The sequence below is a fragment of the Eleginops maclovinus genome, chromosome 1 (assembly GCF_036324505.1).
Source record: "Eleginops maclovinus isolate JMC-PN-2008 ecotype Puerto Natales chromosome 1, JC_Emac_rtc_rv5, whole genome shotgun sequence".
NCBI classification, from domain to species: domain Eukaryota; kingdom Metazoa; phylum Chordata; class Actinopteri; order Perciformes; family Eleginopidae; genus Eleginops; species Eleginops maclovinus.
This window is the reverse complement of record NC_086349.1, coordinates 9,853,920-9,872,450: the sequence shown is the minus strand read 5'-3', so window position 1 is coordinate 9,872,450 and position 18,531 is coordinate 9,853,920. Positions and strand designations below refer to the sequence as shown.

Genomic DNA, 18,531 nt, shown 5'->3' with positions numbered 1-18,531 from the left:
TCAAAAATCCACCAACTGACTTTAGAGATAAATATGATGTCTGTTTAGAAGCACACTGTGGTTGGTTTATTTGTTGTAGCATTTCAAACCAATTATCAGTCATATTTACATTTGTTTTGAATTGTTTATGGCTATATTTATATCCAAGCTGCCTTAGGGTAAATATAGCTGCTGTCTATCTTTCCCTTCATCCTCCTTCATCTCATTCGATTTTTCCAAGACTGTTTTTCTTTCTAGCCTTTGCAAACCTCATCATACCAGGGCGAGAAGAGGACATTTCTCATTCTCTCCATCTTCCCTCCCTTTCATTCGTCATGTTTATCCTTAAAGCTAGAAAAACACACTTCATATTCTTACTCTTCTTCTGCCTACTTCTTTTTTACTCCACTCATCTCCCCAGTGACGTCCAAATCAAATTCAAATATTCTTTCTTTGCTCCTCTCCCTTCTATGATTCCCTGCCAGCGTCAGTGGGTGATGTAGTGACACAGATATGGGCGCTATCCTATGACGGGAACATTGAATCTCTCACACACAGACAAAAATAGACGATGAAAATTGCCAGAAAAATACCTCAGTGTCTCTAGATGCCATGACGTTGAGTCCAGCCACAGAGAGCTGTCTGTCTCCGGTCCGAAAAACCTCATAGCATGACTCTCCTCCACAACAACTACTACCACAACAGGGACAACAACAGTAAACAGAATCCCAGAACCCTCTTCCTGTGAGCTGGACTTGTGAGTTATTTCAGATGGACAGGGCAACAGGAGGAACGTCTGTCCTCCATGAGAGAGAAAATATGAAACACACGACTGGAGTTTTATTTGAACAATTGTGGCTAAATGACGCTTTCACACAATAAGTGACACCGTAAACATGTGCGGTGAGCCACATGAAAGGGATGCTCAGAAACAAAACAACTGAACAATGAACTTGAAGCAATCCTGTGTCATGAGTCAGTCCATGTGGCCAACACACACCAGATGCTCGTTTCAGAAGGAAGCCAAATGTGAGGGAGGTCAACATCTTAAATATGTGAGTCAACAACGACCGAAATAACACTATAGGAAATAAAACTGTTATTCCTCCAATATGTGGTGCTGATATAGAGGCCGTATTCTGCCTCGCAATAGCTTAAGGAGTTGCATCTTGTATGACGTACTCTACTGATCTTTTTTGCTCTCTAATGCTGGTTTATTTCTATTTCTTTTTGAAATGTTTCTATTTTTAGAATCGCTTATTTCTACTCGTTTAATTCCTAATGATGTGCAATGCCTTGTTTTGTTCTATGCTGCTGCAACGTAAAAATGTCCCAGTTTGCGATCAATAAAGAAGCTCTTATCTCTTGTTACACATCACAAGTTCATTGATTTATTTATTTGTAGAGCTATAATCTGGCACATAGCATCTCTTCTATGTTTTAGATTAATGTATTTTTATGCATGATTGTTGTTCAATAAGGAATGTAATAATAATTATTATTGTTATTGGTTGGGCTTCTTCTCAATAGTACAGAAACAGAAACAGAGGATTCAAATGAACCCTTGTTATATGTCACACACATGAGCAAAGCACACACAGGGACCTCTGCATTTACCCAGCCCAGTGCTAGGAGCCATGCTTAAGGGCACCACAGCAGTACTGAGAGTTACTGGGATCTTTCTGAGTACCAGTCCACACTGCCGACCCTGGTCTGTTTGGGAGAGACCCAGGTCCCTACAGACTGAGCCTCTGCCACGCCAAAAGCAACTCGACGAGGATGGGATTCGAACCCACGCGTGCAGAGCACAATGGATTAGCAGTCCATCGCCTTAACCACTCGGCCACCTCGTCCTGTGAAGCATGATCCAATGTTTAATCAGAAAGAAGGACTCTAGCTGACCTGAAGAGACAAAAGTATCTCGCTGTAAATGAGAAACAACTGCACCATCCAATATGTGAACAGAGTAAAATAAATAAAAGGTTTCTGATGGACTTGACCCCCGAGTACTTTCACAGAGAACCCACTCACATTTCTGTCACTAAAACGCAGCATTTTTTAAAATATAATACATCTAATTATAATAACTTAGCACACTCAAATTGTTCAGCAAATTGTAATAATAACTTTCACACACTCTCGGCCAGGTGGTAACCACCGCTCTGCTGCTATGAGGGACCCGTACACTCTCAGGGGTTGATGGGATTTGTAGTGTTTCTGTGTGGTGGAGCGTGGCAAAAACACAACACTGACCGCATTCTTAACCTGATGGGTTCATCTCCTGCATATGGGTTTGTGGTTTTGTGTGTGTGTGTGTCTTGCTGGAGCGTAATCACAAACAAATCTGTGCGCACCCTTATCAGATGAGAGAAACATGGCCACAGGCATGCAGGGCAGAGATGTTTATGCTCCTGACAAGTCAGAACTGTCTTGTGTACACAGGCGGAGGCGCAAGTATGTGTGTAACAGCTCTGAAGCTGTGCGAGAGCATTCAAATGTGTTACTGCACAGAGGTTTGACTGAAAGAAAGAGTGTGTGATTTACTGAATGTTTTAATGTACTGCGTATGTTCACATAAACAGCAATTCTGTGTGTCTGTCTGTGTGTGTGTGTGTGTGTGTGTGTGTGTGTGTGTGTGTGTGTGTGTGTGTGTGTGTGTGTGTGTGTGTGTGTGTGTCTGTGTGTGTGTGTGTGTGTGTGTGTGTGATGTCGTTTATTCTAGGAATCTTCTGTTTACAAAAACAGCAAAGATAAGGAACCGGTCCTGTCTCCACAGCACTCGCCCTCTCCGTCCATGCTCTCTCTCTGCAAGCTCTCTCACCGAGCAAAAGGTGAGCCAACGAAGGCAGACAGCAGAGAGGTGCGGCACCAGTGATTTGTATAAAATGTATCCTATTTCAAAATGAAAGCGACATAATGGCTCTGGGTGTGTTTTATACCTAAATAAATCATTTTCTCGGTTGTCTTTCTGACAGTGGCCTCCTGAGCCAGGGATTGTGGGTTTGAGTTCAATCTGGGGTGATTGACAGCTGCTGTTTAAATCCATACTGAGATATACACATTTCCACTAAGTTTGTGTTAGTGCTGCCAACACTTAATACCTCAATACTGCGCCTGAATGCATCCTGTCGAGACACAGACACCTTTTGCTGCCCAAAGCGGAATTATTTTTTTTAAAGGGTAAAATGATGGTGTGCATAGCCCCAGTGGCCTAATGGATAAGGCACTGGCCTCCTAAGCCAGGGATTGTGGGTTCGAGTCCCATCTGGGGTGACAGCTGCTTTTTACCCCATACTTTCAAGGATTTCTACATTCTATTAAGTTTGTGCACTCATCACTGGGCTAAACACAATTAAAGCATGACGGACTATCAAAAACAACATGCTGATAAGGCATGTTCAAAGACAAATGTCTCTAACTACCATCTATAATAGGGTGTCAGCGGGAAAATGTCCCTTGCTGAATGGAGAAAAGTTTCTGAGAAATTGATGTCAGTTCAGCCTTAGTGAGTGGGAAACAGCAACCAGACATCTGTGAGTCCGAAAAAAAAGCTGCGAAAACATCCAATTATTAATCCCTGGTGAACAATTCACCCTGTTTTTATTCTGGATGATTGAATAACATGATTTTTCCCTTACATATTGACTACCTTTCTGACAATGAGTTTAGGAGCCCAGTGAAGTGATAAGAGAACTAAGACCAGAACCACTTCTAATTTGCCCGATCCACCAGGATTATACCCGTGGAGGTTATCAATCTCTTTTATCGATTCTGACAACTCCGCAAAACAATGGCGTCAAACTCATCCATCTACACTGCTGGACAAACGCAACAAGCAGGAGGAGTCGTGGCAGAGAAGAAGCGCTCCAGACAATAGCGCTGCTTGTAATGTCTGCAGAAATGATAATTACAAGTCAGATAAAAAGGTCAGTTTCTAAAAACGGCGGCGCAGTGACAACACATTTCAAACACCAGACATATACAACGTGGACCGTCCGCTGCCCACCCGCTTTGGACAGGTTTATGTGAGTCAACCGTCTCGCTCATCCACATGAGCAACCCCCCCCCCCCTCTTCTCAGGGAAGTAGAGCATGTTATTTTACCATGACAAATCCTGTCAGTCCAGACTGTGCAAGTCAGCAGAACAGAGTGTGCGGTAGACAAAGCCCGCTGAGCACTATGGCATTGTTGCTTTACTACAACACTTCTTTGTCTCATGTTCCCATTTTTTAAGAGCTTTGCTTTGCAATGTTTGCTCCCTACTGTGAATGTCCCTCTGTGCATTCTCTGAGTGTCTCTTTGACACTAAACTTGATGCCCCAGTGGCCTAATGGATAAGGCACTGGCCTCCTAAGCCAGGGATTGTGGGTTCGAGTCCCATCTGGGGTGATTGACAGCATGGTACAGTGGTAGAGGAATTATTGGCTCTTTCAAACAGTTCAGAAGTCATCGTAATGAACACAACCGTGCTTGAATAAATGGTAGTCTGGTTGTACAAACTGAACAACAATTCAAAGATGTGAGTGGAAGCTCTTCATCATTATTGATCCAGAGGGAAATATTGCATTCAGAAAAGTAAATTCTTCCTGTGTTACACCCTGCTCTACTGAGGACAGTGTCTACAGTCCAAGTCCAAGTGAGTTGTGGTGGAACCTGACAGCTTCTCTGCACTCTTCATGCTTTGCGCCATGAAGGGACACTGAGCAGATTTAACTTGGCGGTGCATTCAAGATTTCTGCAGTAAAATGTGGGAACAAACGTAAAGCTCCTGACCTGCAGGAATTTAGTGTGTAACTCTATCTGAGCCGGCGAAATCAAACCGTAGTGAATAAATAATAACTAAGGAAACTTTGTTAAACCCATTTAATAGCCAGTATTAAGAACCTGCAGGCTCCTGTGCTTTAAAAGCAGGAGATAACCGTTCACACTGTGATCGTACTGTGTTCACCACCACTGAGACTCACAGACCTGTACATCTACAAGTTCAGACAGAGAGCGAAGCAGGCTCACATCCCAATTTGCTCAAAATACACATGAAAAACCCATGCTTCCTAGCCCTCCTGCTGAGGACACACACACGGAGACACACACACAGAGACAAACACACACACACACACACACACACACACACCGGGGGAAACTGGTGCAAATCTTTGATAATGAATAAACCCACAGCAACTGAATGTTGAGGCCAGTTTCCGTGGTTACCAAGGCTGAGGCAACGAAGACAGACCTAAGGTGACCGACAGGGCTGTTGATCACCGTGGTAACTGTGGAGCCACGCAGACACTCACCACACACACAAGCACTTCTAAAATGTCTTTAGTCTGTGAACCATCCTTCGTCATTTCCGAATGAAAAGTTCCCTGTCTTTGTGCATCACGCTCATAAACACACACACACACACACACACACACACACACACACACACACACACACACACACACACACACACACACACACACACACACACACACACACACACACACAACGGGTGCTTTTTTGAACTCAATTCCTCTTTTGTGAAGCGTTCAGTGGCAGAGATCCAGCTGTGAGTGTGACTGGTGGCTGTGGAGGCCTGTCTGATGTGATTAGCTTTACTGTGCATGTAACGGGCTCCTGGCTCGGTGCTGGTGTGTACTCACGCAGCTGGTCGAAGTGCGTCTGCAGGCCGTCTGGTCCCGGGACTGAACACACCATGCGGGCCTTCTGGAAGGTACTCCACTTGTTGACTAAACTCCTCTGGCCTCCGATGTCATTCTACACACACATACGAAGAGCAGTTTGATTAAAATATGTGCATTCATGTCTGCTTTGGGTCGATCGAACTTATCATTCTCTCTTGTATATATCTTGGATGTCATTGAGTTAACCTTATTTCCTAAGGATATTAAATATGAACCTCAGGATGACTCAGTCAGCATGTGGAGGCTAAAGGGGATTTAAAGGAAGAGTAAAGAATGCAGGCTTATAACATACTAATGTTTAATTTCCAATTAAGGGCCACATAGGGTAAAATGTACTACAGTCTGAGCCCCTCACTAGAGCTGGGGTATATTGAGATGTGGGCTTATTAACACATGAATACTACTGTGTAATATATATTTATATATATATTTCAGAAGTACAATATAAGACGAGCACAAGTTGAAGGTGCGGGCCATATTCCATTATACTTTTAGAATCTACTGAGGGCCAATTAAAAATGAACCTCGAGCTGCAGTTGGCCCCCAGGGCGTAGTTTGTACACCCCTGACCTAATATAACGTTTATTTACAGTATTCCGTAATTAAGAAATCCAACACTTATGTGGCTAACACCACATACACAAGCTTTTTTATGGAAAAATGTTATTTCCTGATTATTTCATTATTTGTCTGGTCTGTAAAACATCATACAAATGTAAACACATTACATAATGTCTTCAAACGGTCTCTTATTTTACTTCCAACAGCACAAAACTTAATAATATTCAGTTTACTAAACAATTCTATATATGTAATACTGTTAAAGCAGCAAACCTCCCAGAGAACCTAAAACCATACTTTTCTTTGGTGCAGGTTATTGTGTTGTTGAATATCAAACTGTTTTTTTGTTGCAAAATGTGTTTACTTAATAAACGTCTTGTACATGAACACAAAAATGTGCATACATGTCAAGAGATCATGCAAACACACAAACACAGCCATGCATGTTTACACTTATCTACATAAAAAGGCATTCATACAAACACACAGTGCATCAAAAGACACAGCAAACATAAACAGTCCCGATGCACAGACATCAAACGCATCTGTACGAGCTGGCAGGAGCGTCCAATCACACGGAGCCGCTTTAACGTAAACACTCTCTGAGCAGCACGTAGCTGCTCTGCCTGTTCAGACAAACACGTGTTTACGTAAACTACACGCAGACCTGATATGAGCACATACACACACACACACACACACACACACACACACACACACACACACACACACACACACACACACACACACACACACACACACACACACACACACACACACACACACACACACACACACACACACACAAACCTGGTGCCTGTCGTTCTGCCACAAACACACTCCGTAACTCTGTACCTTGCACACACGCGCCACTCTGGAGTAGAGCACCTTTCCAGCAGCCCCCTCGGCCTCCTGAGCGCGCTCGGTGAAGAACACGTAGACCTTATCGTCCTCTGGGTTATCAGTTTCAGACAGCGGCGCTACCCGCACAAACTGCGCATCTGTGGGAGAGACAGGAGCGTTTACAAACAGCAGAGAGTCAACGTGTGTTCTGTTGTTATCAGCTGCACTCGCGACACACTGGCCTGGAGAAACACCAGTATGGGATGGTTTTAGAGATGTAGATTTAGAACATTGCTTTAGAATATTTAGTTTACAAAGCTAAATATCAAGAGAAAAAAGGAGGTTGAATGAATATCAATCTAATGACACCAAAGAGAAAACCTTACATGAGAAAAGATGCAGAAATGGAACAGATAAGTACTAAAGAGAAGATGTTTAAGGTCTACTGATGATAAATCATTAACGTAAAATGTGATGTTTTTTACCTTTTAAGCTGTTATGTTAGCCCTGTGCCACATGTTATAGTTATAACACAACATGACTAACACTTTACAAAGAAGGCAATCAAGACAAATCCTGGGAATCATACTTACAAAATATAGTACGTTTTTTGGTGTTCTCGAGGAAAAAATATTACAATAGTTGCTGAATTCTCGAAGAAGCAGAAAAAAAAACCCATTCGTACACGCTTATCTTCTGTGCATTGATAGATATAAAAAGAGGCGATGCTTCAGTCACAAAGAAGGTTTTCTAAGGCAGTACTGACTTTTAAAAACACATCAAGAGAGAGGTGATAAGTGTTTGTTTTTTTCTTTGTAGAAGAGACCGGCAAGTGTGTCTGTTGCCTTCTAATCATCTTCTAACAACACTTTGAGTCTTCTTGTGTCTTTTTTGTTTTTAAATGTAGGGACTTTTTGAACTTTACTCCTGGTTCTCTCCTACATTTCTTTGCCCTTACCCTGCAGCCAGGTGGAGTCGTACTGCTCGGTGCGGATGACGTGACGGCTGCCGAGACTACGGAAGAAGGCGGAGTCCCGGCTCATGAAGTCTGAGGTGATCCCAGCATACAGCTCTCCGTCTGCACAAAATAACAAACGTTTATTTAGGTTGCACAGAATGGATCAGATCGAATGACATTTGAAGTTAAGGTTTATTCCAAAAATATTGGAGTCTGTAATGAGCTTTTCTCCTTTTTATGTGAGATCCCCAGTGCAATTTGTTTTAAATGTACACAGACATTAGTGTTAGAAAATAATTATATGCTGGTAGTCTGTAGATGCTAAATGTTCCCAAGTTTTCATTGCTTTGCTTTTTTATTAGTAAAATGTATCTCCTTCCCACGCCGCTCTGAAAGCATCACTGGGCTGTCTCTGTATTGTTCTGCCATCTCTGACAGAGGCTCAGTAACCTAAGGGGACATTGCGGACTAAAGTCTGGGACCCCTATTGTCACTCTGCTGTGGAACCCTTTGTTTGTGAACGGATCTGCTGAATATATGGCGTGCAAAGCCCCAGTGGCCTAATGGATAGGCACTGGCCTCCTAAGCCAGGGATTGTGGGTTCGAGTCCCATCTGGGGTGATTGACACCTGCTGTTTGTGCTGAGTTTACAAATAATGAAGTACTTCAGTTGGTATTGCACTTCCATAAAAAGTTATGAACATCTTAGTTCAAACTAATGTCACATAGCATCTTTTTTCATTCCACCCTGACTGGTAAACGTGCATGTCTTTCAAACACCATGTGACCAACACAGGTGTTAAAATGTGTAGGCTCCTGACCATCAAAACACCGGCACTACCACGGTAACCTTAGCGGCCATTGTGGACTGAAGCCTATGTTTGTGCCCTGAAGCCGCTGCACCTCCTGCAGAGTACACAGGTGTGTTTTATTCCTCAAGCAAACCAGCCATATTGAGAAATTTGCACCCCCATGATATTATGTTAAGATGGAAAAAAACCATCCCATCGGTCAAATTGGTTGTATGATAATCATAGTCAGTGTACCACCTGAAACCTGAAAGTCATATCTGGTCCTGTGATATCTTATCATTGATAGTTTATTTGTGTTGCTGTTTGAGGAGAGAAACAGTCAGTTTACCAACGACAGCAGAGGCTGTTTTCTGGAACGGATCGTAGGGACATTTCCCTTTCCCACACTCCGTCTGGCCGTAGGAGAGAGTCTGGTGCTCCGCCTGGCAAGGAAAGCAGAGACAGAGGTCACTCAGACAGAGAGGGAGAAAATCATCCAGACAGAGGAAGACACACCAGAGAGGACAAGTTGTTTGGGCAGACTGACGGGCTGTGACTCTTTAATTTACTCTTTCATCTGTGAATTATTTCATTCATCCACACAGAGAAGCATAGAGACTTTTCCAGCCAGTAGAATTAGTCTGCCACACACACACACACACACACACACACACACACACACACACACACACACACACACACACACACACACACACACACACACACACACACACACACACACACACACACACACAAGATATGGGCACCTAATTGAGGGTAACCAGGGTAAGTGGAGGGATTTTAAAATGTGTGAAGTCCAAATCTTAAATCAGTCAGCACCACCGGCTCCTCTAAGCACCTCGTCTGAACCGTTCTGATCTCACACCACCTTTCATGGTATTAGCTGTTCCCTGGCACACACACCAATGCAGGAATCCACATTCCACGCACACACATAACATCACACACTATGTCTGATCCCAGTACTGCAAAGGTTTAAACCTCACATGCACACTTAAACCTATGGCGGAAGAACATTAACAACCATTAACCTATTTCTGACAAATTGTATCCCACATGTGTTCCGATCATGTATCAGCTGCTCTGTGGCGTCAAGGAGACACACTTTAGAATCATATTCGCATTAGATTTGACGTAAAAATGTCTCTTTCAAAATATCTAAAGTGCCCATAGGCGCCAGGAGTGCAGCCTGAATGAAAAAAGGTACACTATAATTTTGTCACAGATGGCACAAGATGACCCAGGTGGATATATGGGTATGGGGGCAGACACCACACACACATGATGTTTCAGCTGCTGATGAACTGTTAACTGTGTATAGGGGCTGGGAGTCAGAACACACACACACACACACACACACACAGGACGGTGGGTGGCAGGCAAAGCATTGCTTCCTTTATTTTGCTTTTCGTGTTATTTATGTAAACTTGTTTATATAAATGACATTATAGATCATAGCAGAAAAACTAGCATAGCGGGAAGCTAACTGAGGAGCTACATTGTTTGAATGTGATAGAGATGAAAAGGCCATTAAGATGTGGTTAACAAACACATTTCATCCAATGGGAAAGCCGGCACACGTTTTATATTTTAAGGCACCAAAGGGGAGATTCAAAATAGTGATGTCCAGATACATTTTTTTTTCAGCTTTTACTGATCTGATACTTGTATACAATAATATATTTACTGATCAACGTCCATGTCTTTCAAACACAATGCAACCACTATGTAACACAGGCTTTCTATTCAAAATCCAGCCCATGCTTACTCTGAGAACATCACTCTACTGTCTTTTTATTGTTGCGCCATCTCTGATATTTTCATCATTGCAAACCAATTATGACCCGAACCATGACCACAGCGTAACAGGCACAGAACTCATTTCAGTGGAAAAGGGGTAACATTGGCTCTGACCGCGAGGGGCCATTGTGGACTAAAGCCTACTTAGTGCAAGCCTTATTGTGACTTTGTAGTCGAACTCATTTCTTGTGAGAGGTTAAAATTCAGCACATAAAGCCCCAGTGGCCTAATGGATAAGGCACTGGCCTCCTAAGCCAGGGATTGTGGGTTCGAGTCCCATCTGGGGTGATTGACAGCTGATAATTAAGTTGGAAACATGACCATGTCTGATGTAACCTTGAATGTGTTGAACGATGCCGAAACTGTTACACTCTATATCTGAATGCATCATCTGTAGATACAGCAGTGTGCTAAAACCTTGGACATAACATTTCAATTAAATAAAGAAGTACTAAAGTTGGAGTTGGTAGACTGGGAATTATAAATGTAGACCTTTAATCCAAACATCACTGTGCTGTGATTGTTTTACCATCCCTGCTACTACCACGTTAACCTCAGGTGCCATTATGGACGAAAGCCAATGTTTGTGCTCTTTTGCTGCTCCGAAGTTGAACTCATTTTTTGTAAGAGGCTAAAATATAACATGCAAAGCCCCAGTGGCCTAATGGATAAGGCACTGGCCTCCTAAGCCAGGGATTGTGGGTTCGAGTCCCATCTGGGGTGATTGACAGCTGATAATTATGCTGGATTTCTGATGTAATAAACCCTGACTGTGTTGAACGATGCCAAAACTCCTGCACTCTATACCGTGCCTGAAGCTAAAGCCTTGGACTTGGACATTTCAATTAAATAAATACATAAGTGCTGCAGTTGGAGTTGCACTTTCCTAAAGTTGGTAGACTGGGAATTATGAACATATTAGTTGACCTTAAATAGGTCAAACCTCAAAAACTCTTGACCTTACAATTCCCATAAACCTCAGAGTATTTATTCCACAGACTGCCACGTACACCATTAGTCCAATGTGTAACCACACAGCATCTTTTAGTTAGACCAGGGGTGTCCAAACTTTTTTCACCGAGGGCCACATACAGAAAAATATACGGAGAGCTGGGCCACTTATAGAGGTGAATATTGTCTCAAAAGTGAAGTTATAAGGTAGCAAAACAAATCAAATGTAGGTGATTAATGCATGATAGTTGAAAACGTGTTCAGAAAAGAACAGCCTACATCCCATCTGTCTTTAGGGCTTCATTGATATTGTTGGCAGCTCATTCCTTAAAACAGAAGCCTCAGATTGCTGATAATAAGAGTAAATATGACGGTTCAATTTCAAGCTTGGTATAGAAATAAGTTATAGGGCTTTTTTTATCAACTAAGATTTGTTAGAAAATGTATACATGTTAAATGACAAAATGTATTTGAAACTTGGGCTCATTAATATATTTGAACATATATATTTGAGAAGTACAATATAAGTCAAACAAAAGATCATTTGTGGGCCATATTACATTATACTTTTAGAATTTGCAGAGGGACGATTCAAAATGGCCTGCGGGCCGCATTTGGCCACCGGGCCGTAGTTTGGACACCCCTGAGTTAGACCAACCCTGAATGGTAAAGGTCCATGTCTTTCAAACACAATGCAACCACTATATAATACAGGCTTTCTATTCAAAATCCAGCCCATGCTTACTATGAGAACATCGCTCTACTGTCTTTTTATTGTTGCGCCATCTCTGATATTCAAGGAGTTTGAGAGAAAAATGAAGCGACGTAAACTGTGAGGTCATGACCTGGCTCCTACAGGGCTCTTGTTGGTGGAAAAGCAGACTGGTTTGCAGTTGATTCATCATTGCAAACCAATTATGACCCGAACCATGACCACAGCGGAACAGGCACGGAACTCATTTCAGTGGAAAAGGGGTAACATTGGCTCTGACCGTGAGGGGCCATTGTGGACTAAAGCCTATTTTGTGCAAGCCTTATTGTGACTTTGTAGTGGAACTCATTTTTTGTGAGAGGCTGAAATAAGGCATGCAAAGCCCCAGTGGCCTAATGGATAAGGCACTGGCCTCCTAAGCCAGGGATTGTGGGTTCGAGTCCCATCTGGGGTGATTGACAGCTGATAATTATGCTGGATTTCTGATGTAATAAACCCTGACTGTGTTGAACGATGCCAAAACTCCTGCACTCTATACCGTGCCTGAATGCATCAACTGTAGTGATGCATTTAAGCTAAAGCCTTGGACTTGGACATTTCAATTAAATAAATAAAGAAGTACTAAAGTTGGAGTTGCACTTGCATAACGTTGGTAGACTGGGAATTATAAATGTAGACCTTTAATCCAAAACATCACTGTGCTGTGATTGTTTTACCATCCCTGCTACTACCACGGTAACCTCAGGGGCCATTATGGACGAAAGCCTACGTTTGTGCTCTTTTGCTGCTTCGAAGTGGAACATTTTTTGTGAGAGGCTAAAATATAGCACGCAAAGCTCCAGTGGCCTAATGGATAAGGCACTGGCCTCCTAAACCAGGGACTGTGCGTTCGAGTCCCAGATTGACAGCTGATAATTATGCTGGATTTCTGAAGTAATAAACCCTGTGTTGAACGATGCCAAAACTCCTGCACTCTATATCTCTATGTATCTTTCAATCACCATGCAACCAGTTTGTAAAGTAAGCTTTCCTGTTAAAATGTGTCTTCTCCAGTCCATGCCAACTGTGAAAACATCACTGTGCTGTCTCTCAATTGTTGGGCCATTGTGGACTATACTCTATGTTTGTGCCCGTTTGTTGCTTCCTAGTGGAACTAATTTCTCATGAAAGGGTAAAATGAAGGCATGCAAAGCCCCAGTGGCCTAATGGATAAGGCACTGGCCTCCTAAGCCAGGGATTGTTGGTTCGAGTCCCATCTGGGGTGATTGACAGCTGAGATTTACTGTGAAGAAGTAAATATAATTGACATCATGCAACCAGTTTGTAATGCAGACTTTCTTAAAACTGGTAGTATTCTGCCCGTGCCAATTCTGAAATTATCACTGGTCTATCTCTTGATAGTTTGCCATCTCTGACCGTGACTCAGGACTAAAGGGCCGGTTACATTTAGTCAACAACACATTCCATCCTCGGGGAAATCCTGCACACATTTTATATGTTAAGGTGCTTAAGGGGAAACTCAAACTGGGGATGTCCACATCAACTTTATTTGGGCTGCTGATTCTGATCTGATTCTTATATACAACAATATATTTACCAAAATGCTGATGTATGTGTGCTTGCAGTATTACCTGTTTGAAGACGCTTGTAGCTATGAAAGCACATCGGGGGTTGAAGGCTCCAGTGCCACAAACGTAGAGGTGGGTCTGATTAAAAGGCTGCAGAACTCTCAGGAAGTTAGCACACTCCAACTGTACAGAGAAAAACACACACACATTGAGAGAGAACAATATAAAGAATATCTTTTTAAATGCTTTATTACATATATGAGTAAGTGATTCATTTATATTAATTGGTTGAGTTTCTATCAGCAGGTAACAATATTGGGAATGTAGTACCAGAAAGAGCCTGGGTGCTACAAAAGGTGGCTAAGATTTGATAAGCACCACCTGTTTTTCTTTTTCTTCTCTGTCAGTCTGTCCATTTTGTCCCGTAACATGTTGTTTTGTCGTCTAAATAAATGCAGCTAACCTGAATCTTGATAACTTGGCCAGGATCAGAGCTGTCTTGTTTGTTTATTGTTCAAATGAATCAGATTCATTCAGCTTTAGTTCTGCTCTAGATTGTAATCTACCGTGCCACTGTCTTGCTTTATTGATGCTGATCTCTTTAGACAGTGTTTTCATTTGAAAAGATATCTTTAAATATAAGAAACAAATATGTTAAACCTGATTTGAACTCTGATCTGAACAGATTCCTGCCTTAAGAAATGCTCACCTGCATTTACAGCTGCACACTTTATTTACTGTGGTACATGTTGCTGTGTGTGTGTGTGTGTGTGTGTGTGTGTGTGTGTGTGTGTGTGTGTGTGTGTGTGTGTGTGTGTGTGTGTGTGTGTGTGTGTGTGTGTGTGTGTGTGTGTGTGTGTTGACTCACCTCTGGATCCTTCCCAGCCATGAGACATTCCTGGACTCGGTCTGGGCTGGCAGGCCAGTACAGCTACAGAGCAAGAGAGATAAAGAAGCCAAAAAGATATTTAAAAACAGTTTTTATTACTCACTCTACATTTCCCTGATAAAAGGATTTTAGAGGTGTGCTCGAGGTGGAAGCGAGGCAGCAAAACATGACTAATCTAGATGTTAAACAACGGGAGGAGACGAGGCAGATTTCAATACCTCTAGGGATGCAGCTTCAGGGAGGAGAATATAGAAAGTTACTGGCAGCAGCGCCGAGTCCTAATGATGAGGCAAGCTGTCAGAGCGGCAGTGATGGTGGCAACATGACAAACACAGCTATTGTTAGACTGTGACTGCAGTGCTCGCTACACTAACATGAGCACAGTAACTGTTGTCATCAGATTGGAAAAAGCTATCAGTTCATTTACTGTTGAATGAATTAGCATGCCTCTGTCTGAATGTAAACCATTATCATTCATGTGGATACACCAGTCCTAGTTGTGCAAGCACTGTAACAGCAGTGACCTACGGCTTAGTGAGGCATTATTGCAGACTCCATTGTTAGAATGCTAATCAATCCTGTTTACAGACGTTTGACAGCACCGATTCAACCCAAATTCCAACTCGTCTATCTATGTCATGTCAACTTCATTTTTCTTTGCAACAAGTTTCCAGAATGTGTGAGGAAAATTAAGGTTTAGGCGTAATTTCGTATAATTAGATTATGAATGTTATGTTCAAAGAACAGCACTCTGGCTAGGTAATACACATGTAGGCTGGTTTGTTTTTGTTCAGAGTTTCGCCCACACAGAAGCTTCATGCGTCATGTCTTTTTCCAATCATGAGCCGTTCCACAGCAACGCAGTACACTTATTATATCTGTATATTTTCATAACGTATGTAGCCCTGTGCATCTCTGCCAAAAAAAATGACACTTTTCCAGAGGTTAAAAGAGAGAAACGTCTGTAATGCAGAAATGAGGTGCGCAATGGAACCTGTCAGATGTCACACCTGTCGCTCTGGGGCACATATTCAGACGTTAACGAATTTAGGTTTTTCGGGAAGGCATGAGACAGTTTATTCACTTTTTTCCAAACTGTCTGAATCCTTATGTCTGAAAAAAATCCACAGGTTGTTCAGGGATCAGGTTACATTTGCTTCAGGCCTGTTTACGTTTGGTTGGTTGTGTGTGTGTGTGTGTGTGTGTGTGTGTGTGTGTGTGTGTGTGTGTGTGTGTGTGTGTGTGTGTGTGTGTGTGTATGCTGCGTGTTTAATAGATTCAGTTAAGAGAATCAATAATGAAAGGTATTATTTCTAATGAGGGAAAGGGTTCGTTCACCAGTGACTAATTAAAAAAGACCTAATGGAACTAATGAAATCCATCCTTGAGTTGTTGTCTCTATTACATAAAACTGCCTTGTTTGTGTCTATGTTAAAATGATTATTATATAATTATAACATTCCATACTCTCATGTCAAGCGATTAAGGGCAAAAAATAGTAGACAAGGCTTCGAGAGAGGAAGAGAAAATATGGCTTCATGGGAAATGACAGCTACATGACTAATCTAAATATTTCACTGAGTCAGTCATTCAAGCAGAGATTGAATTGATATGACAACTCATCCTTCTCACTTATCGCTACATACCATAACATCTGCAAAGTTTACTGAAGGAAAGGCAGGAACATTACTCCTTAAAATGAAAAGTGGCAAATGAAAACACCTACTTCTCACCACTAATACTGAAAGACATAAGCTGTGAAACGTGTGGATATTGGATCTAGAAAATATAACATCAACTGTTTGAAAGTGACTAACGACAAATGATGGTGCTTTCAGGAAACAATTTATTCTGACCGTCGAGTTTTCTGGTGCAGTCATTCCCGCAGAGCCTTTGGCGGAGCAGAGACGATCAGATTAGATTAGATTAGAGCCCATGTTCCCCCTTATCTTCAAATACCACACACTGACAGGCACACGGACCACCACTAAAGGATTCTCACCAGGTACTGAACCCGTTTAATGTAGATGTACCTCTCTGGGAGAAGCGTGCTGGTTGTCAGTTTAAGGGAAATACCGAACTCATAGGCAGGACAAATCTGAAGGAATAATAGATTTATAGAAATAACTCATTAATGAACTTAGGTGGAGAACACTGGTGCTGTAAAAAGGAAAGGAATAAAGTGGAAACAAAAGGAGTACGGAGAATGAATAAAGAACAAATATGCAACAAAAGCCACAAACACACACTCCAACCCTTGCTGACCCTGTGTGTAATGTGGGCTGCCAGCTGCACACTCACACAGAAGGAATGTCTCAAGGGTTTTTGGTCTGATCAAAGAAAAATGCAACTGAAGGCAACCGCGTCACGTTTGGCACTCGGCCCTGCAATAGGATGGATCGGAGGATCCGGTTACGTGTCCGTCTCTCGGTGCCAACATCTGTTCTATTGAGTCAGTCAGACTGCACATATATGAGAAGTAAGTGTTAGGTTTAAATCATGAAAAGAAAGCATTAAATAAGTAGGAATGAAGTGGCCTCAAGCTGCACTGATAAGGAGCCCTGGGTGTCAGTAGCAGAGAAAAAAACAGGAATGTGGAGAATATGGCTGTGAGTGGTTCTAACACCGCAAGGGAAGAGCTGCACCGAGCTGGAACAGAATAAACACACTATAAATACTGTACGCACAAATGTATGACTTTACAGCACGCAGTTGAGTTATGAGTTCGATATGACTATCTATCTTTCGTTGGCCGATTGCCTGGCTGAGTGGGTGGCTGGCCAGCTTCACGGCTTTGCTTCACTGGCCGTTTGTCTGCTTGCCTACCTGTCAGTTATCTGATCGCTAACGTGTTCATCGGACAGATGAGGCGATTGATTTGAGTCTGCAGGATTTCACAAAAGTAGAAAGGCATTGTCCTTTCTCTAACCCTGACTGGTTGGGAAACTGTCACCTTGTCTGACTAGATTCAAAATCATAGCTGCAGCCTGAAACTGGATACTGTAAAACACCTGTAACGTATTGTTATAGTTTTCATCCATATTCTATCTCTTCTGTGTTCTATTCCTCGTGAAGCTACAAGATGCTGTGTTTTCACCTAAAATAATGGTTGGGGCTCCTGTGAGTATGAGAGGCCTTTGCACCGGTGTTAGACATGTTGTGTCATTTATACCATTGTTAAGCAGCACTGCAGGAAATAAGTGCGTAGCAACCGCATAAGGAGAATTTTACAGACTTGGAGACACTTTGCACTATTTCCCGTGGTCGGGCACAAAAGAAAATGTTGTTAGTTGTTATGTTGACATCACACGTCACTGGGGACATAAAGGTTGGACCAAACTGTGGCGATGGAAAGTTAGCATGTTAGCTAGTTAGCTTGCCCATCTCCAGAGCGGTGGGAAGTAAGGCAGAGAGACCATTACATATACCCACAATAGCCACTGGCTGGTTAGCTAGCGGCAAAGCATGGTAGAGATACCAAGCTAGCTAAGAAACTAGCTAGCAGGCTAGTTGGTATGTTAGTTAACTTGCTAATTGGACCATGTTTGAATACTTCACAGAAAATTATAGCAAATTTGTTTTCCTATGCTGCGACAAGAGTGTTACTGAAGCATAAAGTTAATAAACAACACTTAGTTACTCTGGCTTTGTACGTTCGCAAAAACTCACCTCCTTGAGTCCGTGACTGTTATAAGTCGCAATGCATACGCAACACATAAAAATGGCCGCCGTTGTAATCATCATGCTACGTTGATTTAAATTTAAATGTAT

General features: G+C 42.2%; 1 protein-coding gene and 8 non-coding genes across 10 annotated transcripts in view; 7 read left to right on the top strand and 2 right to left on the bottom strand.

Moving 5' to 3' along the window:
* sema3h (sema domain, immunoglobulin domain (Ig), short basic domain, secreted, (semaphorin) 3H) overlaps window positions 1-18,531 on the bottom strand; it is a 64,927-nt gene that overhangs the window by 20,395 nt on the left and 26,001 nt on the right. For both annotated transcript variants that reach the window (XM_063889462.1, XM_063889471.1), the window contains exons 3-8: window positions 14,740-14,802; window positions 13,935-14,054; window positions 9,169-9,262; window positions 8,029-8,148; window positions 7,083-7,228; window positions 5,625-5,739 (exon numbers count right to left, since the gene is read on the bottom strand). In XM_063889462.1, the coding sequence (XP_063745532.1) occupies window positions 5,625-5,739; window positions 7,083-7,228; window positions 8,029-8,148; window positions 9,169-9,262; window positions 13,935-14,054; window positions 14,740-14,802 (658 nt within the window). The remainder of the gene's footprint in view (window positions 1-5,624; window positions 5,740-7,082; window positions 7,229-8,028; window positions 8,149-9,168; window positions 9,263-13,934; window positions 14,055-14,739; window positions 14,803-18,531) is intronic.
* Window positions 1,751-1,832, bottom strand: trnas-gcu (transfer RNA serine (anticodon GCU)). Its single transcript has one exon. It is a non-coding gene; the product is annotated as a tRNA-Ser (tRNA).
* Window positions 3,180-3,252, top strand: trnar-ccu (transfer RNA arginine (anticodon CCU)). Its single transcript has one exon. It is a non-coding gene; the product is annotated as a tRNA-Arg (tRNA).
* On the top strand, window positions 4,296-4,368 carry trnar-ccu (transfer RNA arginine (anticodon CCU)). Its single transcript has one exon. It is a non-coding gene; the product is annotated as a tRNA-Arg (tRNA).
* trnar-ccu (transfer RNA arginine (anticodon CCU)) lies at window positions 8,578-8,649 on the top strand. Its single transcript has one exon. It is a non-coding gene; the product is annotated as a tRNA-Arg (tRNA).
* Window positions 10,856-10,928, top strand: trnar-ccu (transfer RNA arginine (anticodon CCU)). The gene has a single exon. It is a non-coding gene; the product is annotated as a tRNA-Arg (tRNA).
* trnar-ccu (transfer RNA arginine (anticodon CCU)) lies at window positions 11,291-11,363 on the top strand. The gene has a single exon. It is a non-coding gene; the product is annotated as a tRNA-Arg (tRNA).
* On the top strand, window positions 12,685-12,757 carry trnar-ccu (transfer RNA arginine (anticodon CCU)). Its single transcript has one exon. It is a non-coding gene; the product is annotated as a tRNA-Arg (tRNA).
* Window positions 13,495-13,567, top strand: trnar-ccu (transfer RNA arginine (anticodon CCU)). Its single transcript has one exon. It is a non-coding gene; the product is annotated as a tRNA-Arg (tRNA).